This window comes from Gopherus flavomarginatus, chromosome 17, assembly GCF_025201925.1.
Source record: "Gopherus flavomarginatus isolate rGopFla2 chromosome 17, rGopFla2.mat.asm, whole genome shotgun sequence".
Classification (NCBI taxonomy): domain Eukaryota; kingdom Metazoa; phylum Chordata; order Testudines; family Testudinidae; genus Gopherus; species Gopherus flavomarginatus.
The window spans coordinates 12,650,577-12,674,634 of record NC_066633.1 but is presented as its reverse complement, the minus strand read 5'-3'; the positions used below and the strand labels follow the sequence as shown (position 1 = coordinate 12,674,634).

The 24,058-nt window shown below is 43.7% G+C and overlaps 2 protein-coding genes across 4 annotated transcripts in view; one reads left to right on the top strand and one right to left on the bottom strand.

Moving 5' to 3' along the window:
• KYAT1 (kynurenine aminotransferase 1) overlaps positions 1–24,058 on the bottom strand; it is an 86,800-nt gene that overhangs the window by 54,806 nt on the left and 7,936 nt on the right. The gene's annotated exons all lie outside the window — the stretch shown is intronic.
• PHYHD1 (phytanoyl-CoA dioxygenase domain containing 1) lies at positions 3,670–23,962 on the top strand. 3 transcript variants are annotated; one of them, XM_050927049.1, is made up of 12 exons: positions 3,670–3,789; positions 7,985–8,143; positions 8,781–8,856; positions 9,054–9,101; positions 12,237–12,292; positions 12,470–12,532; positions 12,630–12,651; positions 13,529–13,657; positions 16,977–17,093; positions 17,472–17,598; positions 18,695–18,776; positions 23,878–23,962. In XM_050927049.1, the coding sequence occupies exons 1-11, from the start codon at positions 3,757–3,759 to the stop codon at positions 18,738–18,740; spliced, it is 876 nt and encodes a 291-aa protein (XP_050783006.1). In that variant the 5' UTR covers positions 3,670–3,756; the 3' UTR covers positions 18,741–18,776; positions 23,878–23,962. The 3 variants fall into 3 exon arrangements, with proteins under 3 accessions (XP_050783006.1, XP_050783005.1, XP_050783004.1); XM_050927048.1 differs by lacking the exon at positions 23,878–23,962 and adding an exon at positions 18,883–19,722; XM_050927047.1 differs by lacking the exon at positions 23,878–23,962 and having other exon boundaries at positions 3,671–3,789; positions 18,695–19,722.

The following is a 24,058-nucleotide window of genomic DNA, read 5'->3' as shown; positions in this document are numbered from 1 at the left end:
AAAGGATGACCATGAGTCATCACTGTGATGTGGCCAAGGAAAAGGCTAATAATAAAATCCTAGGATTCATCAGGCGAGGTATTTCCAGTAGAGGTAGGAAAGTGTTATTACCATTCTAAAAGGTCCTGGTCAGATCTCATCCAGAATAGTGTGTACAGTTCTGGTCTCTCATGTTTAAGAAAGATGAATTCTAACTGGAACAGATGGCAGAGGAGGGTAGGTAGGGTGATCAGAGAATGGAGGACCTACCTTACCAGAGGAGACAGATGAAGCTTGGCTTAGTTAGCCTAACCAAATAAAGGTTGAGGGGAGCTATTACTCTCTCTAAATACATCAGAGGGATAAACACCAGGGAGAAAGAGGAGTTCTTTAAGTTAAGTGCCAATGTTGGCACAAAAACAAATGGATATAAACTGGCCATCAACAAGTTTAGGCTTGAAATTAGACATAGGTTTCTAACTGTCAGAGGAGTGAAGTTCTGGAAAGCCTTCCAAGGGGAGCACTGGGGGTTAAAAACCTAATTGGCTTCAAGACTGAGGTTGATAAGTTTATGGAAGGGATGGTATGATGAGACTGGCTACAATGGCATGTGGCCCATCTGCGAATGCTAGTAGCAAATATCTCCAACAGCCAAAGATCGGATGCTAGATGGGGAGGGCTCTGAGTTACTACAGTGAATTCTTTCCCATGTGTCAGGCTAGTGGGTCTCGCTGACCTGCCCCAGGTCTGACTGATCTCCATATTTGGGGTTGGGAAGGAATTTTCCCAGGTAAAATGGGCAGAGACCCTGGGTTTTTGTTTATTTCCTGACTTCCTCTCTGTTGTGGGGCACAGGTCACTTGCTGGTTTGAACTGGAGTAAATGGTGGATTTTCTGTTCCTTGAAGTCTTTAAATCATGATTTGAGGACTTCAGTAACTCATCCAGAGGTTAGTGGTCTATTACAGGAGTGAGTGGGTGAGGGTCTGTGGCCAGTGATGTGCAGAAGGTCACACTAGATGATCAGGATGGTCCCTTCTGACCTTAAAGTCTAGTAGCCTATTCCTGTAGTTTTCACTCTGCTTACCTGGCAGTCCAAACAAAAGCAATGTCTGCCAGAGGTCTGAGCAGCTTAGCAAGCTCCCTTCAGCCAGTTTAATCGGCTTTCCTCCCAGTGGTATCAAGAGGAATTATTATTGTAACATTAGAGAGGAAATTACTATAATTGCTCCAGTCTAAAAGGCATTTGAAATGTTCATGCCTGACCTTCTGCTGGATTGTTCATACTCCAGGAGTCACTGGGCCTCCCCCAGCTGTAGAAATGGGATCACACCTCCCTCCCAGGGATGCTGTGAGCCTTAATTAAAGTACTTCGAAAGCCTCAGATGGAGGGGATGATATTAGTGCAAAGTGTTATTTCTTTTCATGAGTCTGGGGGTATAGTGAGAGGAAATAGTGGAAGGTTCTGCAATTGGATCCAAGGGAGCAACTGGATCCAATGGCTCCTGGGTCATTAGGCTAGGGGGCTGCCCACACACATCAATTGCAAGATTGGGGGCTTGATGAGGCCAGCCAGCGTCCATCAGCCACTGCCTCGAACATTAGACTCCTTGGAGAGGAAACTGTCTCCTTAATCACTGTAAAATCCACATTTATGGTTAATTCTCTGGGGTAGATCTGCTCTTAGTAACTTTTAAGCACATAATGGTCCCAGAGAGATTTGAGGAATGCAGAATGTCCCCCTCCCACCCGCCGCCCTGCAACTAACTCTGCTCCTGGTGTCCCCTTTGCCCTCACATCTGCTAAAAAAATGAAACAGACACTGACAACTTGAAAAGAACAAAAAACCAAAAACAAAATACTAGTTTCTACCTGTAACCTTTGTTGTTTCTCTCCTAGTTAAAGTTAACAACTAAACTTAAAAGAGTCAGCAAAGAAGACATTCTTCTTTTTCAGCTTATATACTTTGTGCACTGGTACAGGCAGCTTCCTCCTAGCTGAAGAATCCTTTTATAAACATCAGAAGGGAAGAAAATAAAAACTAACCCCTCTCCCCGCATTCTTTTTAAAAGGAATTTTAAAAAGGCATATTCCTTAAAGGCCTCCTCTATCAGAAAGTACTTCCCTTCTAAATTAGTTTTAAAACATTCATAGTGACGGTGTCCCTTTAAGACAGTCTTTTAAGAACAGGGGAAAACAAATTGAAGGCAAAGGTCCATCTTCCTATAAGCTTTTCACAATCCCTCATTTTCCACTTCACCTTTATTATATGGTGCTGCAAGCATTGCTTTGAGAGGGGTGAGTTACAGATTCTTTCAGTGAAAGTCTTGAAAGTTTTCTAGAAGAGTCAAATGTATTTTTCTCTAGATAAAAGGCTTAAGATCCCCCCTTCTGCACCCCAAGGACACCCATTGCATAGTGAAGGATGTGCTGATGGTGAGTGCCCATACTGGGTGTGTCTCATCTCTCTCAGTAGTTAATTTTTCTCTTACACTTTGTTTCAGCCTCTGTGGCCTGCCTAAAATGACTACTCCTATACAGCTGGCACCGAAGGGCTGTGCGTCAAGCAACTGAAACTAAAACAGCCAAAGAGCAGCTGTGAATGAAGATGCCACATTTGTCCACCAAGAAGCCTGCTTCAGTAACTGCCCCTCAGCATTAGCCCCCCAGTTTAGGCTTTGTAGTGTTGAACTTCACTGCCTAAGTGCATTTTCGTGCTATGTGCACTACACTGGGAGGAAAAAAAACTCTTCTGAGGGCTTGGATTTCCACTCATTTAAATCCACTATCCAGCTCTTCAGGGGACTTTTTAGTTCTCCTCATCCCATTCCCCATCAATGTCCGTTGCACCTAGAACTGAATCTGCATTTGTCACCTCCCAACCGCCGTAGTTTCTGTTTGAATCATTAAAGCTTTGTGATTCTCCCTGGAACTAAGAGTTGAACTGAGTTTCTCGTTAAACTCCTTATGCTCCCCCTCCCCACCCCCATTGAAGGACAAACTTTTTTGTGCATGCCTTCTTTCTGAGCTGCACAAAAGCCTGGATCCACACAGGTATTTAGGCTCCTAATTTCCCTTGAGTTCAATGAGACAAGATGAGTGAGGTAATATCTTTTAGCAGGCCAACTTCTGTTGGTGAAAGAGACTTGAAAGGCCATGTCTATACTACCACTTATGTTGGCAAAACTTATGTTGTTCAGGAGTGTATAAAAACTGGCCCTCTGAGTGACATAAGTTTCAGCGGCATAAACAGCAGCGTGCACAGTGCTACGTCAGCATATAGCTACTGCCTCTTGATGGGGGGGCTTTAATTATGTCAAGTGGAGAGCTCTTCTCTCATGTTGGCATAGATGGCACACAAGAGATCTTACAGCGGTGCAGCTGCATCGGTACACCTGTGCCGCTGTAAGGTCTCTAGTATAGACATAGCCTTTCTCAGAGCTCTTCTTCAGGCCTGAAGAAGCTCGTCTTGTTCACCAACAGAAGTTGGTCCAATAAAAGATATTACTTCACCCACCTTATCTCTCGTATCCTGGGACCAACATGGCTATGTCACCTCAGCAAATATTGATTTCAATTAAAGGAGCAGATCTGGGCAAAGAACTGAATCTAAACAAGAGAGAGGGGGAAGAAGGGAGGGAAATCCCTGATTGCTTGGATAGCAATCTGATTCCCATTCTTGATCACATGGTGTTGAAAGGATCACGTGAAGAGGAGGAGTTAGCTGTGCAGGGGAATTACAGTTTACTGACATAATCACTGTGAGGCTGAATCTGCAATGGCATTTGTAACCGAAGAACAGATCCAACAGGTAAGGGAGGAGAGCAATGAATTACTGTATCCAAAGAGTTGAGTGTGTGTGTGACAGGGCCGTCCTTAGGCATAGGCAGAATAGGCAACGGGATAGAGCCTCACACTGCCTGGGCAGCCCAGTGTAGAAGCAGGGCTGCTGGGTCCCAGAGAGAGCCTAATGTAGCACAGTCTGAGGGACGGGATTGGCTGCTGGGGTCTCTGGGAAAGGGAGGGGGTGGGGGTTGGGAAAGGAGCTCACCTGTGAGTGTGACTCTTTCCCCCCGGCTGAGGTCAGGTGAGGCTGTGGCTCTGGAACCAGTATCCTTTGTTGTCTCCCATAACATCCATTCTTCTCCCCCCTGCCCCACGGAGCACCCCCTCCTTTCTCCCTCCTTCCCAGGAGCAGCCCTCTCTCTCTCCTCCCTCCCCTCCGTCAGGGCTGGGTTGGCTGGCTGCTTGCTGAGGAATGAAAGTGAAAGTAACTCACTTCCTGGGCAGGCAGCCAGAATTGGAATGTCACACAGGGTTTGGATGGGGTTAGCCAGATGTGTGACAAATCGGGATTGGGGTAGGGTGAGCAGATATCCCTATTTTACAGGGACAGTCCCAATTTTGGGGTCTTTTTCTTATATAGGCTCCTTTTACCCCCCCACCCCCCCCATCCCTGTCCTGTTTTTACACACTTTCTGTCTGGTCACTAGGTGGGGGTAATTGGTGCCTATATAAGACAAAGCCCCAAATATCGGGACTGGCCCTATAAAATCAGGACATCTGGATCTGGCCACCCTAGCTGGGGAGCGCCTCTCCCCCGGGCTGGCAGCTGCCAGCTATCCATCTCATCCGGGGGGAGTTGCATAGGGCAGGATGAGCTGCTGTGGCTCCATGGGTGCCCTGTCCCTGAGATCAGATGCTGTGCTAACTTCACCATGGTCCATAAGGCTGGTGGTGGTGCCCATTGGCGTGTGATTGGACCTGAGGGTTTGCTGCTGCAGTTGCCACTCTGCACCCCAAGAGGTGGATTTTGGGGTCCTGCAGTTTTCCACCTATCTCCTCCTCTACTGCAGCTGTTGGACCAGCGGGCTGAGGGGTGAGCCAAGCATGAAAGCAGTACTGTGTTGCCATTTAGATTGTCATTTAACAACTTTGTTTGCCAAAAATTCTTGCTAACAATCCTGAATCCAATTTCAATATTATTAAAAAAAAAATCAATATCTTAGCCAAAAACAGAAAATTAAGTTGTTGACAATTATTAGTGACAGGTTTGGTTTGAGGCAGGGAGTGGGCCAGTTTTCATCAGAGAAACAAAAAATGTTGACTGACTTTCCTATAGCCTGTTACTCCTGATAAGAGCCCTCCAACAACTGTAATATGCTCATCTCCTTACTAGTGTATAAAGCAGGGGTCGGCAACTTACGGCACACGTGTCAAAGGTGGCAGGTGAGCTGATTTTTGATGGTATGCAGCAGCAGGCTGAGCGGCTCAGCCCATCAGCGCTCTGGGGTTCTAGCTGCTGCCCTATTGCCAGCTGGGATACCAGCCACTCAGCACCTGCTGCTGGCCTGGGGACCCCCAAGGAACCCCAGGCTGGCAGTGGGCTGAGCAGGCCAGCTGAACCACTCAACCTGCTGTCAGCCTGGGGTTCCATTCACTCAGCCGGCTGCGGGCTGAGTGGGCTGGGCGGGCTGAGCAGGGCCGATGGGGGGTTGAGTGGCTCAGTCTGCTGCCAGTCTGGGGTACCAGCAGCACTCAGCCTACTGCTACTCCAGGGTTCCGGCTGCCAGCCCCTTGCCAGTCAGCTCAGCCGCCAGCCCCACTCTGCCTCCTGCCAGCCTGGGTGAGCAGAAACCCAGGCTGGTAGCGGGCTGAGGGGGGATTGGCGGCCGGGATCCTGGCTGGCAGGAGTTGGTGGTCAGAACCCCAGACCAGCAGCGGGCTGAGCAGGGCCTGGAATCCTTGTCTAGGGTTCCAGCCACCAGCCCGCTGCCGGTTTGGGGTTTCATTTACTCAGCTGGCAGTGGCCTGAGCAGGACCGGTGGCCAAGCCCTCAGATAATAACAATAGTTTATTTATATAATATAGACATAGAGAGAAACCTTCTACAAACATTAAAATGTATTACTGGCACGAGAAACCTTAAATTACAGTGAACTTGGCACACCACTTCTGAAAGGTTGCCGACCCGACCCCTGGTATAGAGTGACCATATGTTGTACTAAGATTCTCCTGCTTTTTTTTCCCCCTGTGAGTCTGTATAACTTTTGCCAGCCCAGAAGTTGGGCAGCCAATGTTTTACGTTTTCACAATGTTTTCTCCAACTTTCATAAAGTAAATACATAGTTAATATGAGTTAAAAAGGCCAGGGACACTTCTTTGTGAAGAATCTGTACAGCAGATCATGCCCATAGACGATCCAGAAAAGAAATTTGAGGTTGAATTTTTTAATGTTGTGATGGATAAAGCAGTATCTGCTGTTGATGAAAGGTTTAATACCTTGCAAGTACACCATGAACAGTTTGGATTTTTGTATGACATAACTAAATTCAACGAAATAGGAAAACAAGAGCAACTAATGACAAAGTGCAAGAACCTAGAGAGCCTCCTGAAGCACGGTGATAGTTTTGATTTAAATGGACTTGAACTGTACGAAGAATTGAGTACACTGTCATCAATGTTGCCACATGCAAAATCGGTGATGGACATTGTACAGTTTATTCATACCCGCAAACTTGTTGACATATATCCTAATGTGTACATTGCCACTCGTATTCTACCGACAATTCCTTTAACAGTAGCGTCAGGAGAACGGAGTTTCTCAAAACTAAAGCTCATTAAAAACTATCTCCGCTCTACAATGAGTCAGGAACGCTTAACTGGTCTTGCTATTCTTGCAATCGAACAAGACACGACTTTGTCTTTGTCATACGATGACATTATTACTGATTTTGCAGCCAAAAAAGCCAGAAAGATTGCTTTTAATTAAAAACAAATCTTTGTTTCAATACCTCTTCATATAAGTTTCCAATAAAATTTTGATAAATTAAAAAAAATTTGCATCATTCCATCATCAGAATTTTTTCTATAGTGCTGCTTCTTTAGTGCTAGTCCATCAGCATTACAGTGTGCTTAATTAAGTTAAACTGGTTTTAATAACGTGAATGTGGCAAGTTTTCCAATACTGTAAGCTTATGTTTGTGTTGCTAAGAGCAGATCAGGCACAGGGGCACCAGTTTAATAATCTCGCCTAGGGCACCATAAATCCTAAGGCCGGCCCTGTGTGAGATACAGGCTGATAGTGCTGTACTTGTGAGAAAGGAACAGATCTCACTAACCCACATTCCTGTCCAGTTAACCAGTACTTGTGTTTAGCAAAATTTGCTTTGGGAACACGTTATAGTCTACTCCATTTTGTATACTGTATTATCTGAGCACTTTTTTTTTTTTATAAAGGGGCAACGGTTCAAGTCTGCAATGTCCAGAGAGCTAATTTAATTTTCATAAGGGATTGATCAATCACCCCTGAGAAATCAGCACACATTCTCAGTTAAGTTTAGAACAAGTACTTTTTCCAACCTCTCAATAATCTTTTCTAATCCAGAAACAGAACAAAATTGCATTGTTCATTTTGGTAAAGTTTGTATTTAGCAGTTACTTAATGTCCTCCTTTGGGGAAGAGAATTTTAAGCCATGAGGACAGTAACAAATGCGTATTTCATTTGGCTCCTAGAGCCTGCTGCACGTAGGAGTTGTAATCTCTTTCTCCCTAACCACAGCCTGTTAATCTCTTACTGAATTTTTTTTTCCAGTAGAAATTTCCCTTTTTAAAAAAGTGAGAATACAAACATTACTCTTTAAGGAAATATTAAAATGAATCTGTAACAAACTTGTATAATGAGAAAGGCTGGTTGGTGTGGGATTGGAGGGTCAGGCAATAATGCAGATTATTAGATGCACGTTAAAAGAGGTCCATGATACAAAGTACAGTGTATGAAAAATGCACTTTGCTTTACTGCATTTCCACTAGCAGAGAAGATCTCCACGGATGTAAGTCTGATCTAGCATCTGGATGTAGAGCCCGAGAAAAGGTGCATTACACCAAACTGAAGAAGACTGACAGCCAGGAGGTGCACCTTTATTGAATATAACTGCTGTCTCTTAAGTGTACCATAGAATGCCAGCCACTCTGTCCCCATCTGAACTCTAGTGCTCTCTTCTAGTTCCATGAAGATGGTTTCCTTGTTTTGGAAGAGTTTTTCACCACAGAAGAATGTGATGCCATGAGGGAGCAAATACACAAGATTATAGCCAAGATGGATGTGCCACCCCACTGCCGTACAGAGTTCTCCACCAGCGAAGAGGAACAGCTCAAGGCACAGGTACAGATAGGTGCTTTAGACAGAGGCGAGAAGGGGCAATCTAAATCACAAATTACTCCTGAAGTGGTTAGCAAAGGGCTAGTTTGTAACACTAGGCAGTTCAGGAAAAAGGGTTTTGTTCTTGCAAGGAGGCATGTCTGAGCAGGAGGCTGAGAGCTATGTACTGCTGAAGTGCAATCTTGCCTCTGAAGAGCACTCTCTATACTGCCTTGGGCAACATTTTGTTGGTGATCTCAGGAAAAGCCAAGCGAGGAATGGGTCACAGAGGCTAAACGTAAAGAGTCCCTGCAGAAAAGGGCTGAATGTGTGAGAGCCTCTATTGTTACTACCTATACTATATTGGTTCCATGGATAAAGAATATCTCAGTCTCCAGGGCTGTCAAATCAACACTTCTCACAAACCAAAACCCTTCTGTTCACCCTATATGGGGTGTCTGCAAAGGGCAAGCTAGAGCCCAAGAAGTTTAGCACAGTCAAAAGCCTCTGTGTGAACTACTGATGTCTTTATTCTACTTTATTCTTCCTGCTCTCTTGATGGGGAGAAGATGCAGGAAAGTACTAGCTCCTTGCTGGAAGTGTTCACCGAGATATACTCTCTAGGTTATTACCATTGCTGGGTCCTTCTTGTCTCCAACAGGGCAGTGCAGATTATTTTCTAACCAGTGGAGACAAGATCCGATTCTTCTTTGAGAAAGGAGTTTTTGATGAAAAAGGTAAAAGTTACCTACCATTGTCTGTAATGGGCTTGGGGTGGATGGGAAGAAATATAAGCAATCTTCTAGTGAGCCCAGGAACTTTCTTAAAGGGATAAGGTGGCTCAATGACTACTTGGGAGAGAGGGGAGTTCTAGGTGCTATTGTTTACTCTTTGTTTTGTTGCATCCTCGTTAATTCAGCACTTTGTTTCTTAGGTGACTTTTCTGTTCCAAAGGAGAAATCTATAAACAAGATTGGCCATGGTATGTATGAGCTGTGATGCTTTTGGAGAGAAAATATGGGGTGTATTTTCCAGAACTAAGCATTCCTTCAGACTTGGCTACTGTGAATAATGCCAGCACATTACAAAGAAACTGCTCTCCCGAGTTAATGTTTTAGCTAAACATGGACTCTGCCTGTTGTATTAAAACAAGACACATAGATTTAAATTATCTTGCCTTGACTACAGCCTCCTCCTCTCTGTTCTATTGCTTTTGCCATGCCCCTGTCCACTGAACATTATTGCAAAAATCCTCCTCTCTTCCCATTGTGGCCACACAAATCCCTTCTTTGCAACCTTGCTCTGTCTCTTTCCCTCACCAGCATCAGGTTCAAGTTTCTCAGGTTTAACTCTAAGCCTCTGCCCAGCTTCACCCTGCCCACATATCAGTTTGCTTCTTCCTGTGCCCCCTTTGAATCCTTCCACTCTCGTATTTGTGCTCCCTTCTGTGTTACCCCATGCTAGGAAACCTCCCTGTCCTTTGCCAAAAGGCTTCTCATTTCCCATTTAAATCTCTTTTCAAAAACCACTTGTTCCACAAGGCTTTTATAGTTTTTTAAAAGAATCATTGACCTATATTGGCTGAAGTTCAAACTTGTGTCTCTCTTATGCAACAGATTGTTTGAACTGTACTGTCTGTGTCCAGTCTAGATTGTTAAGATCCTTAAGACAGATTATCTTCTCTGTTCTGAGCACACTGCTAGCGCTCAACAAGCTGGGATTCTTCACTGTGACATTGCCAGCAGTTTCTCAATCTTACAGGTTTCCAATGTGTCCTATTTCCCCTCTTCCAGCTGCTAAAGAACTAGCTGTATCCCTTTTGTTTTCAAACAATACCTAGAGAAAACATAACAGGGTTCAGCATTTTTATCTCACAAATGCAGGAAACTTGCCTAGATCTTTCTCCATTAAAACTTGAAAATCCAGTATCTGATCTCACAGTCCTGCAGTATCTATAGGGAAAACAATGTCCCAGAGAAAAAAGAAAAAAAAAAAAAAAACCAAAAAAAAAAAAAACTCTTCCCACCCTCTCTTTGTCCTCTGCTGTACTGCAAGTGCTCCTTCAAGAGGAAACGGAAAACACTCAGGCCTAACTGCAATTCCAAGAGGAGGATTCATTTTGACCTATTCTTCTGCAATTTATCCAGTTATTTTCTGTCTAGTCACTTTCTTGCTCTGTAGCAATCTCTTCTGGGTTGAGTAAACTGACTGAACAGCAAATTTTATCCTCTTTAAGAGTGATCCTGAATCCAAAGCATTTGCTTCCAAGTTAAAAAACTCTAGGGCAAGTTAAGGCATTCAAAGAGCACTGAATTTGTGCTCCCAGTTCTTAATTTTACATTTGATAAAAATTTGATGCCCCATGTTTCATCTCTATAGAATTTTCTCATCATGCTGTATTCAAATTCTAAGAACTGTAGTACTCTGAAGGACATGTTCAGATAATTGACTGAGCTTTAGAGGCTGAATGCTCACCTTTATGGCATTTCTGTCTGTCTGGAATGTGACAACTTTTGAATGCAACAACTGATCAATTCCAAACTTTCCAGGGGAAAATGCATACATGGAGCCTCTGCCATCTCTTTAGCATAATTACAACTTCAAGCACTTCTGGTATTGTCTAAAGATCAAACAATGGATTGTTGGCACCCACTAATGCCTTCTGCTATAACAAGTCTGTTTCATCTGTTACTGTACCCATTCTCCCTATAGTTCAACATGCTGGCAACCTGACAGACTTCTCCTCCAGACAAATAATAATGTGTGGAGGGAAAAGGGGGCAAGAACACAGTGCCTGGCATGGGAGGAATAATGGGGGATCCGGTGTAGAGGGCTCACAGAACCCCTGCTGGAGGGAAAATTGGGGGATCCTCATAGGAAAGGAAGGGGAGATAGAAGGCTCACAGCCCCCGCCATGGGTGGGAGGAGGAATGGGGGGCATACAACCCCTCGTGTGGGAGATTGGGGGACCCTGGTGTGGAGGGGAAGCCCAGAGCCACTGGCATGGTATAAGTGGGAATGGTGTTGCAAAAATAACTGATGGCATGCGGGCAGGGCCGGCTCTAGCCATTTCACTGCCCCAAGCACGGCGGCACACCGTGGGGGGTGCTCTGCTGCTCGCCGGTCCCGCAGCTCCGGTGGACCTCCCACAGGCGTCCCTGTGGAGGGTCCGCTGGTCCCACGGCTCCGGTGGACCTCCCACAGGCGTGCCTGCGGATGCTCCACCGGAGCCCCGGGACCAGCCGACCCTCCACAGGGACGCCTGCGGGAGGTCCACCGGAGCCGCCTGCCACCCTCCCGGCGACCGGCAGAGCGCCCCCCTGCGCCATGCCTCCCCAAGCAAGCGCTTGGCGCGCTGGGGCCGGCCCTGCATGCGGGGAGAATGGAGGACCCTGGTATGGGAGGAGGAGGGAAATGGAGGCCACTCAGAAACCCTGGCAAGAGGGAAACTGGAGGGCCATTGCAGGGAAGGCCTGAAATAGAAGGGGACGGGAGAGCATCACACAAGGAACTTGCAGGGAAGATGCCTGGACCATGCACTGAGTTCAGCCTATAGACGCAACAAATTGTGCAACCCCTTAGTAGTATTTATCTATCTTAGGGTTGTGTATAATGCTCCCCATCCTAAGATCTAAGCTCTTAGTATCTGCAGCGCTGTATAATCTATTTGGTTTTCCTCCAGAACATACCCCGGAAATCTCTTCCAAGCTATTTTTTGGTCATAGACCATTATTTTCATATAGCTGCAGTTTGTCGTAAAGAAGACCGATATCTTTGTCCTCTAAAGAAATTCATTATATGATTTGCAAATAACAACAGCATTTGTGTGTTATCTCCATCTGATTAAATATTTTGCCTAATTTACAATCCATAAAAAAAGTTTGAAACAAAAGGAATTTGTCTAACCCAGACCTTTTCGCAAAAGGAACAGGCAGACATAATGATGGGCACTGTGCACACTAAACTGATTCCTGAAAGGGATGCAGTTTGAGCCTGACAGACTGCAGTCTTCCCCTTCAGAATGTAATACCCATAATTGTGTTTCCTCAGAGTTTAAGGAGGCCCTTCTGGAAAGGAGTTATAGAATTTTCACTAAGTGACAACTTCTTTCCCTCAGCTTTGCATGCTTATGATCCCATCTTCAAGCAAATCACTCACTCCTCCAAAGTGCAGGTGAGCAGTAGCTTAAGTCACTTGAAAGAACTCAACTATGTAATCGTTTAGTTTCAAAACTGTATGCTCAGAAGGATGAGCCCTCTCCTCATTAAAGGATTTATAAAAATTCTCAGAAAGCATTTGCTAAATTCTGACCAGAGAACTGAAGTGTTATAACTTTGGGATGTTCCACAGGAGTTGGGAAGAAAACTGGCCCTTGAGAAACCAGTGGTTGTCCAGAGTATGTATATCTTTAAGGTACAGTAACTCCAATCTCCTACTTACTCATGAAAGAAGCCATTTTAATATTTTCCAATTTAACATTCTCTTCTTCTTTCTATTTTTCCTCTTCCAGCAACCTGGCATTGGTGGTGAAGGTAAAAATTCATACTATGTCTGTACTAGGCTGCAGATATGATGTACCAATACCAAGGTTTGGAGGAAGGGAATTCAAGTAACAGGAGAGGTGGCCGTGGCACAAACTGGTCACTCAGTGAGATTTTTCAAAGCTGCCTAAAGGTTTGGATGCCCAGTTCCTGTTAGAAATTACTGGGAATGGGGTGTGAAAATATCACCCAGGATTCCTTTCTATTTCTGTATGGGCAGGCAAAGAGCTAATTTATATCCACACTAGGCTGAAGGGTGACCCAGTCCCATGTGTTATGATTGCAGCGGGGGCCGATTCTCGCAACACGCTTGAGATTCCCAAAGTAGTAAGATGTCAGGGAGATGGGAAAGAACAAGTGATTGGGGGAATTTCCTAACTGTATGTCAAATTTCCTTGTCTTTCAGGGATTGCTGTAAACCAAAAGTTATTCCCATATGCCTCAAATGTGACTTGGAATAAGTTATCCTTGCTGTACTCCCCATAGAATAAATGTGACATGAGCTGAGAACTTATTGGGAAGGGACAGTATCAGTCTCTCCGCACACACTATCAGTAGATATACTCACCCACCCCCACCTCTACAGAGGTGAGATTTTCCAGGGGGTGGTGTTTGTCTGTCTGTCTGTGGAGGCTGGTGTTAGTAGCATGCACACAGCCAGTGAACTTCTGCATCCCTGTGACTTGGCTGAAATGGAAACCAGTGCTGTCAGGAGCATGCATACTCTCTGCTGTCACTTTTAAGAGGATTCATACTGCAGTCACAAGAGGGCAGAGAAAGGAAAGGCAGAAAAACCCCATAGACTTTCCATTACTCTTAATTCAACAGTCTTTAAAATGTAAGGTAACCAGGTGTCTGTTGGTTTCAGTGAGACCACACCAGGATGCCACATTTCTGTACACAGAGCCGCTGGGCAGGGTTCTGGGCCTCTGGATAGCTCTGGAGAACGCCACACAGGAGAACGGCTGTCTATGGTTCATCCCTGGCTCTCACACCAGTAAGATTAATATTATTCTGCCATACACTGAAATGCATCCTTGTCTCCTGGTTACGGGTGAAAAGTAGCATAGATTGTACTGTGTCCTCTGAATCACACAGTGGTTACATGGTCGCATCCAGCTAGTGGAGACATCATCATACTTTAGGGAAACTTTGTTTAAAGCAACATCATTCCCTTTGTACTTTTAGGGGCCAAATTTCTAATCCCACTTTTAGCAGGCTGGCTCAAATGACTCATTTCCTTTGCTGCTGGTCACTAGACCAAGGATTTGTGATTTTAATCCAAAAACATTCCTGGAAATCAAAACTTGACTTATTTCTGACTGACACCAAATGCCCAAGTTTAACGCTGTACTATACCCAAACAATCTGCTTAAAGTACAGAGATAGTGGTACCTACAATCTTATTTAATTTTTACTTATTAAATCCAGACCTTGCAATATTAGGATCCACTGCTGGTGTTCCTGAAACCCTTTCAATTTAGTATTACTGAGTAATTTCCTTCAGCAAGTCTGACTCTTCCTTGTTCAACAAGATTTGAGCCCTTCACAACTACTCTTTGGCCATGTCTACATCTAAAATTTTGCAGCGCTGGTTGTTACAGCTGTATTAGTACAGCTGTATAGGGCCAGCGCTGCAGAGTGGCCACACTTACAGCAACCAGCGCTGCAAGTGGTGTTAGATGTGGCCACACTGCAGCGCTGTTGGGCGGCTTGCAGGGGGTTTGGGGAACGCGAGAGCAAACCGCGGCGAAGCTGGTCTCCTTTCCCGGTTTGCTCTCGCGTTCCCCGAACCACCCTGCAAACCGCAGGGAAGGAGACCTGCTTCCTCGGGGGTTCGAGGAACGAGAGAGCAAACCGGGAAAGGAGACCAGCTTCGCCGCGGTTTGCTCTCGCGTTCCCCGAACCACCCTGCAAACCGCAGGGAAGGAGACCTGCTTGTTCGGGGGTTCGGGGAACGAGAGAGCAAACCGGGAAAGGAGACCAGCTTCGCCGCGGTTTGCTCTCGCGTTCCCCGAACCCCGCTGCAAACCGCAGGGAAGGAGACCTGCTTGCTCGGGGGTTCGGGGAACGAGAGAGCAAACCGGGAAAGGAGACCAGCTTTGCCGTGGTTTGCTCTCGCGTTCCCCGAACCACCCAGCAAACCTCAGGGAAGGAGACCTGCTTGCTCGGGGTTCGGGGAACGAGAGAGCAAACCGGGAAAGGAGACCAGCTTCGCCGCGGTTTGCTCTCGCGTTCCCCGAACCCCGCTGCAAACCGCAGGGAAGGAGACCTGCTTGCTCGGGGGTTCGGGGAACGAGAGAGCAAACCGGGGAAGGAGACCAGCTTCGCCGCGGTTTGCTCTCGCGTTCCCGGAACCACCCAGCAAACCGCAGGGAAGGAGACCTGCTTGCTCGGGGTTCGGGGAACGCGAGAGCAAGCCGGGGAAGGAGACCAGCTTGATTACCAGAGGCTTCCTCAGGTATGCTGGGATACCTGCTTATTCCACGGAGGTCAAGAAAAGCGCTGGTAAGTGTCTACACTTGATTACCAGCGCTGGATCACCAGTGCTGGATCCTCTACACCGGAGACAAAACGGGAGTACGGCCAGCGCTGCAAACAGGGAGTTGCAGCGCTGGTGGTGCCCTGCAGATGTGTACACCTCCTAAGTTGCAGCGCTGTAACTCCCTCACCAGCGCTGCAACTTTCTGATGTAGACAAGCCCTTTGATCCTTCCAAAGATTGTCTTCTTTGCAGTGCTACAGACCCTTACTTCATTCCAGAGCTTCCTACAGCAGCCTTGAAAATGCTGCTCCACCCTGACCTGGGCTGGAAGGAGCAGTTTCTTCAGGTTCCTTCAGGTTAGGGATAAGCACAGTGAAACCACTTTGCTCATTTTTATTTCTTCAATAAACCTTTGATGCTGCACTATATTTATATTGACACCCCCATCACCCACCCCGCAGCTTTAAACACAGATCCCTTCAGGATATATACCCATTAACCTTTTCTGTTGTCCTGGAACAAGACTAAGAATATTGCTACCCCAGCTTGCTCTGTGTAAGAAGAGGAAAGAATAAAAACCTTGCACTTACCCGCCTCCCGTCCGCCCTCCAACACTCGTCTAAAATTCGGCAAACATGCAAAACGAACGCAAACTCTGAAAACAAGAATGAACTAGATAGCGTCCAAGAAATCAGAGAGCAACCAGTGGACTATGACAACACATAGGTTAGGAGAAATCAAAATACAATTAGTGTATTCTCTCTTTCTCGACAGATGGAAGTTGCCATGGGGTTCTAACTATTGGTGCACATTTTACACTTTGATTATATGTCTAGCATGGGAACTAATTAGCTCCAGAGGCACTGTTTATCCATTTAATCTCAAACTTTAATGTGCCTTAAAACAGGTACGATCCTCAGGTCTCTCTTAAAAATAAATAAATAAATAAGAAAATGAAGCAAAAGACATTCTTCCCTGAGAAGTCATAAAGCTTTGCACTTTGTTGTAATCACAATTTGTGCCTAAACTCAGCACATGGCTCTGTGGCTGCAGTTAAACATCTGTACTGTTACAGAAAGGAGAACGATGCCAAAGATGCATTTTGCGTAAGTGGAGGACTCTGCTCAGAAAGCACTGCATGTTTTTGCAGATAAGGGTAGCACTAATGTAATGAGGGGTTTAAGTTTTCCAGTCAGTGCAGCGCGTATGATTGCGGAGGTTAACCAAAAAGTATTGGTGGCTAACAGTAGTTAGTCGATATTATACATTTCATAGGCTCTTCTAACTGAACAAGCCCTCCCAGAAAGCTCTGTACTAGAATATATATAAAAAGCTGTGTGTACGCTTTTATTCTTGGCAAATATAGAGATTAAGCACAAAATAATAATATGCTGAGCTTTGTTAAAGTAATAAGCAACTATTCTAATTGATGCAAGATTATTAAACTAATTAGGTGCAGGTGCCCAAGAACCTTGGACAGTAGGTGCAAAATGCATAGGAAAGGAAAAGTAGGGTTTGTCATGAAATAAAGGCATTTAGAGAGTTTCTTGTGCATGGGAAACGGGGTAGAAATACAAGGAGTGAGTTAATACTTTGGAACAGAGCAAAGATGTCCTTTCTGCAAAAAGCATGATTTCAAGACTGGTAAAGTATTAACTCTTTCCTTTTTGTACTGTGCTGATCAATCTTTGATTATTAAACTTTATCAAGCTTTTATTATTTAATGAATTAAATAGTCTAAAATTGAATCTTAACACAGAGGTTTATTTACTGCCCAGTTAAATGATTCATTAAGTTTTTTAAAAAAAGTTTTGTCTACTGTGGGATTGCAGATGGCATCACACGTAGAATGGTCCGAGCCCCGCCAGGAACCATACCATGCACACAGTTCATCGGCTCTGAGCGGACTTATCAAGATAGCCAGTTTATTCCTGTGCCCATCTGCAAAGGTAAAGATTCATCTGTAGAACCAGTGAAAATGCAAGAGAGATAGATACAGTGACACGTGTTCAGTTTTAAACCACAGGCCCAGAGGGAATGCAATGATGTATTGCTAGTGCAGGCCTGATGCCCCAGCTGCTGCCAAAAGGTTATGTGAAGAGTCCACAATGAAAGAAATTGATTGCATAGAACCAAAGCAACAGTACAGTACATTCCTGGAGTCTTCCCAAATTCTTATCATAGGAATCAATGGGCTGTACTTCTCAAGTTTGACTTCTGTCTCGTTATCATGACAAACCTTTCAAAGACAGCAACAGCTCCTCTTGTATGGCACAGAGGAAAGAGATGTTCCAAAGGAAAGACAAGTGTGTGTTTATTTCAAACAGGTGGCCTCATTCTCATCCATGGAGAAGTTGTCCACAAGAGTGAGTTGAACAGCTCAGAGAGGTCCCGCCATGTGTACACTTTCCATCTGATGGAGGCCAAAGACACCAGCTGGAGCAAAGAGAACTGGTATACAGAGATCCTTCAGTAGCAAAAAACTGCTGGAAACTGGAGGCTTTTTAAAGATGTAACCATTTAAGAAGCTTTTTTTTCACCCAACAACCCCAGCTCTTATCACCCCATTTTTGTGTGACACCTACAGGGTGATACACACAATGAGGTTCCCTCTACGTGGCTCAGAACTGTGCTAGCTGCAGCTTTGAACTCCAGTGTCAATAGCAGTCTCCCAGGACAATTTCCCTGGCCTCTGTAGCCAAGGATTGTTTTTCTGCTAGCCATATTATAACAGCGCTGTAAGGTCCTCCAGCAAAGGTGCAGCAGAGAGCCTTACAACCATTCATTAAGCTCATAACACCCCTTGAGGGAGGATAAATACTAATATCTGTAGTGACTATGGAATTCCCTACTGCCACAGAACAGGATCAGCTTGATTCTTGCCACATACAGAGACTGTCTCTTTGTGCAAGTCTTCCCTCAGTAACAGAGTTGCAGAATGACAGGCAAGGATCTCCTGGAGGCCAGCCTGGGAGAACAATCCCTTTTAAGAAAGTAGCATAAACAATGAAGAATATGATCCTCCCAGCCTAAACTGAAGCTTTTGTAACGAGTATACTGATGAAAGGATTAAAATGCATACATCTGACAGGTTAAATGACTTAGGGTCATACATGATATCTGTAGCACAGCTGGGAATAGACCCCAGGTTCTGGTCCTGTGTTTTGATCACAAAACCCATTCTCCTTACAGAAGTTTGCAACCTATGTCTGAAGCACCCTCTGGGTACAGAGTTAGATTAGAAGAAAGTAATTAAACACACTGGGGAAAGAGGTGATGACTTCTTACAGTAAAAGGTGATGAATGCAGGTGGAAAACCAAGATGTGAATCTCTGCTTAGGGACATTAAAAGTTTTGTAGAGTTTCCTCGTGTAGCAAAAGATTGGACATACTGGACTGGATCTGGGGAAGTGCCTGTTAAAGGCTTCCCATCAGAACTGTTCATTTCTGCATCAGTGGTACCCAAGTTAGAACTGATTGTGTGTCAGGTAGACCTGGGGCTGATTCGGGAATTCTGTTTTTACTTAAGTGTTTTCTCTTCTCTTATCAGGCTTCAGCCAACTCCTGAATTGCCTTTTCCACCTCTCTACACCTGAAGCTAATGTTGGCCATTGGAGTCAAATGGTTGATTAGTGAGTAGATTCCAATCACCTTTCTCAGCCACCTGCTGCTGTTCTCTTCAGATACAACTTCACCCTCCACTTTCATTTCCCAATATTCATTTTGTCCTCTGCGCAGAAGGAGTAGCTTCAGCCTGTGTGCATGACAGAAGAATCTTCACCCATGCCCATCCAGCGCTGGCCTTACTCAGAGCATCTGTGCTACGTGTACACTACTCATAGTGAGAACAGTCACCTAAAAACCACTTTTGATAGGTAAATCTCTTTAGTCATATGAACTGACTAGTAAGAGACCATTGTACCTTAACTTTGGGACCCACTGAGAAGCACCTCCTTTTCAGGATACTCAAAGTCTCAGTAATTTTCCCCTTGTACAACCCAAATTAAGAAAATTTCTATTATGTTTATTCCATCTCTGTTTTATTACCCTCATGTTCACAGTCTTTTCGAGGTTCTGCAGAGGGGTTTTGTTGTACCACAAACAAGTTAAAACCTATCCTAGTGCAATTGCAATGGATTAAAAGAGAAGTCTAGAATGGGCAGATCAAAGCAGGGAGCCTACATTTCTTATTTTTCCTTTTAAAATGCTAAGTAAGAGTTACTGGGGAGTGGTATGTGCGGAGATAAGACAATCCCTAGACTTGTAAACCTTTACTGCATACATTTTCAAGGAGAACTGAGTAACTTTTTATGCATATTGAAGTTGGAATATCAAGAATAAAAATAACACAAACACATTTCTCTGTTGTTTGAAGATGACAGTCCTGAAACCTCCAAAAAGTGTTAGACCACAATACATAAGGGTAAAGACATACAGTGATTATGCCTTTAACTCCCAGCATGCAGAACAGATGCTAGCAAAGAGCACATAACAATGTAACCCTTCTAGGAAGTATCATATATGGGCTGCATTACAGCAATCTGAATATTCTAAATAAAACTCATTTAAACAAAGTGACAGAGTCCATTTTATGTTCCTACGTACCCTTCTAGTACTTTCACTGAATAGTCAAACTAATTTTTTTTTTAGCAAATCTATAAGAGTTACTAAATGAAGAGAGGGAGGACTTTTCTTCACAGTCTCAGTTCTGGTGGAATATATTTTATAACATAACAAAGGATGCAATTATGTTTTTTTTTAATATATACAGAGAGAACAGCTACTCTGAAGTATCCATACATAAGACTGGAAATATGCTTCATAAATTTTCACGTCACCAGTATATTATATAATTGACATACCCACAAAAGCCAACTTCATAGCTTATTACAGGGATGCTCAAGTAATTTAGTTCATAGTTATTGAATTCACTGTGACAGGGAACAATAATACTTCACACTTATCCAGTACTTTCCCACCACAGATCTGAATGCTTTACAGACACTAAATAATGAATCTTTACAACACCCCTTGGAGGTATTATCCTAGTTTTACAAATGGGTAAACTGAGGCACAAAGCGGGAGCAGGTCTGATTGTGGAGCCCTTACTCATGGGAGCAGTCCCAATTACTTGAGTAAGTGCTCACTAACATGTACAAGGGCTTCACTATTTAGCTTTAAGTGACTTACCCCAGATCACACAGCAGACTTGGGAACAAAACCCCTGGAGTCCTGATTCTCACGCTCTACCCTCTAAACAATATTCCCTCCTATTTATTATCCTTTGAATGCGTAATATCAGTTTCATATTTTAAAGCTGAGCTATCAAACACTGAGACAATAGAAGCAACGTGCAGACTAGCGGAAGGCAGGATTGGAATGTGGACAAAACTGTGGTGGCAACATTATAAATGGGATTATGTAGGCAGCAGGAGCTCTAGAAACATATATGCAAATATAACAAAAACAGGAAAAAAGATTGAGTAGCAATAGTAAATTTTATTAATAATTAGTCTCCATGGGTGAATTTTGTGTTCAGAGAAATTGCAAGAGCATATATTCTGGATCAGTTTAAACCCTTAACATCACAGGTTTTATTGCTAAAATTAATGCATAGAGCCCAGCAGTATCTTCAGCATTTCAACTTGATTGAAAAGTTTTAAAGTCATCTATAGAAATTAATGTTAACCCTTTATCTTAAATGAAAACTAGATGTTTTGCTTATTTTAAATAGCACTAGCATTACCATTTCCAGTTGGTGAAAGCCATCTACCTTAAAAAAAAAAAGGGGGGGGGAGACAGCTGTACCTGACTATATGGGGTCTCTATGCAAAATATATACATCTCTGTACTGATATTTAATATACTTGGGAAAATACACAGAAGAACTTTAGATAGTTTCTAAGAGGTCACTTGAATAGAATAATCTGCCAACAGAACAGACACCCTCAATGGTGTTCATAGACTAGATGAAAACAAAATAGTGCAGATGATTTTGCATTGTTGCAGGAGGAATGGACTGAATGACCCAAGACATCCTGTTGTCTCAGGCTCTGTATCAGATTAAAGCAGGTTAGAAATAGATTTCTGCAACACACGGCTCCGAGCATTATTGCTACATTATTTTTTCTAAGCATGATGCCTACCTCTGATATTTGTCTCAAACACCCGTTGGAATGAAGAAATAGATTTAATTATTGAGTTTATTTATGGTAAAAACTGCTGGGTGATTAAGTAATGGCTGGGACTTTGCTGGGTGGAACAAGAGTGCCAGTTTTAAACTGAGCAGCTAAAACAGGTTCTGTAGGTCAAACAGGATTTTTTGATGCATTTGAAATCACTGCAGTAGCAGGAATGAATAGGCTGGGTAGGGATATCAGTGGTAATCTTGCTCAGATTCACCAAGACTTCTATTAGAAACAAAAGTCTGATCTTTCCTACCTTTTTCAGACCTTGTTTTGATGTCAATAAGCAGGGGACAGAGTAACCTTCAGTTCTGGTGCTTTGTTTTATGGCTTTAGTGTTATATCAACCTTCACCTGAATGCTCTGTTACCAAGTACAGAACAACAGATGGGTGGTAGCTAAGGCTTTTTCTTAGTTCTCGTGGGAAAAAGACCCCACCTTTCTAATTAATTTTTTTTTAAAGTAGCATTTTCCTGGTAAGAAAGTTGGCTCATCTCGCCTTTTCCTTCTGTGCTCTGCTCAATGTGATTTGAATACAGATGTAGAAAGAATGTCCTACTCGGTCTCGCTAGAACGTGAGAATTACTAAGCTGTGCAGCATGTTGGATTCACTGTTGCTAAGGGTCACTGTACTCTTGCACCATCCATCTCTCCAGGGCTGTTCCCTTGGAGCAGTGCTTCACAGCCTATTGCTCTGTTAATCACAGTCATTTTCTGACCATTCTTAAAGTCCTGGGAGAGATTCTGTAATGTGTGTCTCAGGAGCAATGGCCCAGAAAGAGAAGGCCAAGAGGGTTGGAGGAGGGTGGGCAAATGTGATACTCTCTCGGTTGTTCCAGGGACCAGTGCATCCCAGAATGGTTGGAGGTGGTCTGACTCTGCCGCAGAGAATAACCAGAGCACACAGTGCTCTCTGGCCAGTCCTCCTGCTAACACCAATGCACTCCCACTCCCAAACTTGGGGCTGCACAGGATGGTGCTAAGATGCCTAGTTTGCCCCTATGTTGCCCTGGGGCTGGGGTTGTGCCCCAGGGAACTGCTGTGGCCCCTTTACACAGCAGAAATGTCAAAGATGCTATAGTAGGGACCAGAATCAACTTCCCTGGACAAGAATTCTTGCAAGCAAATACCCTACCAGGTACTCCATGGGAGGGTGGAAGAGGCAGGATAAAAATCATTTTAATCTGGTCCTAATGGAAGTTTTGCATGCTAATGAGAGAGGATTCCTAGAAGTAGAAATGTTTCAAAGGACTAAATATACAGAAATGGAAAGTTTTTTGGCTATAAACAGTGAATTGTTTCGATTGTACTGAGTTATGATCCTAATTAAAGGGGCAGCAGCAGGTAGTTTTGCTCTTGAATTTACATTTTAATAGAAATGCTTTCATGGATGATTTTTAATGAAAACCATTTGTCCAGATTTAAATGTACCCCCTCAACCCTCCTAATGATTTACAAACCAACACACTGCAGCCTGTACTAGTACATTTATGAAAACCAGAACATTACTTACTATAAACAGCTGTGAAACTGACCAGTGATTTTCTTTGTTCAAGCTGAGAGAAATGCAAGAAGTAAATCAAACTGTATGAGTAGCAGAGAAGCACACTGGATTGTTAAAATACTTTGTTTTAATAATCTAATGTGTTACAAGTAATACAGGAAAGTATTTTAAATGAGTTTCAACCTAATCTCTCTTTAAATTGTATCTGGAAATGAGACTTTTTAATGGAGATTAATTTTTTAATGTATCTTTTTTTTTTTTAAATCACATATAAAGCAAGTTTTGTTCAATGTAATTTCAAGAGATCGAGAGCACGAAAAAAGGTAGAACTTGGTCTGTTCCAGAGAACTGGCAAATAAATCAAAATTTTAGCCACAATGGCTATTGTTTTCACTCTGCAAGCCTATCTATCCATGCTCCTCCAATAAACTAAGCTTGACATTCTCTGTATTTGATATTATTTTAAACAGAATAAGCATTAGTGCTGTTTTCACTCTAGTTGGCAGAGGTGTTCTAATTTTGTAACAGGAAATTAGATGACGTGGCAGTCTTCATACAACTTGATGCTATGCTGCAGGTGGTACACACCCTCACTGCAACAGCATGCTTTTATTGAAAGAGGCAGAATTCACATGGGCAATAATACAAGATGCCAGGACCTAACCCAGTGGCAAGCTAATACAGTGCACAAGCTTTGTAGGAGCCTGCGCTGGTGAACAGAGAGATAAGGTGGGTGAGGTAATATTTATTGGACCAACTTCTGTTGGTGAGAGAGACAAGCTTTGGAGCTACGAGGAGCTCTTGTTGAGGTCACCAGAAGAAGAGCTCTGTGTAGCTCGAAAGCTTGTGTCTCTCACCAACAGAAGTTGGTCCAGTAAATGATATTACCTCACTCACCTTGTCTCTCTAACATCCTGGGACCAATATGGCTACAACACCACAACATACATCTGGTGAACCGTGTCTATTTCAAACTTCTAAGGTAGCAAAAAAATGAAAAAATGAAAAAAAAAAAATGTAATGACCCCGTCTTTTCCCTTCTAGTGAACTCATCTTTCTCACCCCTTCTGTTTCAGTGCATCCAGAAGAGACCTGGAAACAAAATCACTATGACTGTATATCTAATTCACATCACCAGCTATCCGAATCACAGTATCACATGGATGGTTTCCTGTTACTCCTCTGAGAGGATGCAACAGTTAGTGCTGCTTTAGCTATTAAATAA

What these genes read in the sequence shown, in the direction of transcription:
- PHYHD1 (XM_050927049.1), top strand. Translation starts at nt 3,757, where the DNA reads ATGGCATTTGTAACCGAAGAACAGATCCAACAG. An exon ending in AGGAGTTTTTGATGAAAAAG is followed by an intron (nt 8,857 to 9,053) that starts GTAAAAGTTACC and finishes TTTGTTTCTTAG; the next exon opens with GTGACTTTTCTGTTCCAAAG. An exon ending in CTCACTCCTCCAAAGTGCAG is followed by an intron (nt 12,293 to 12,469) that starts GTGAGCAGTAGC and finishes GATGTTCCACAG; the next exon opens with GAGTTGGGAAGAAAACTGGC.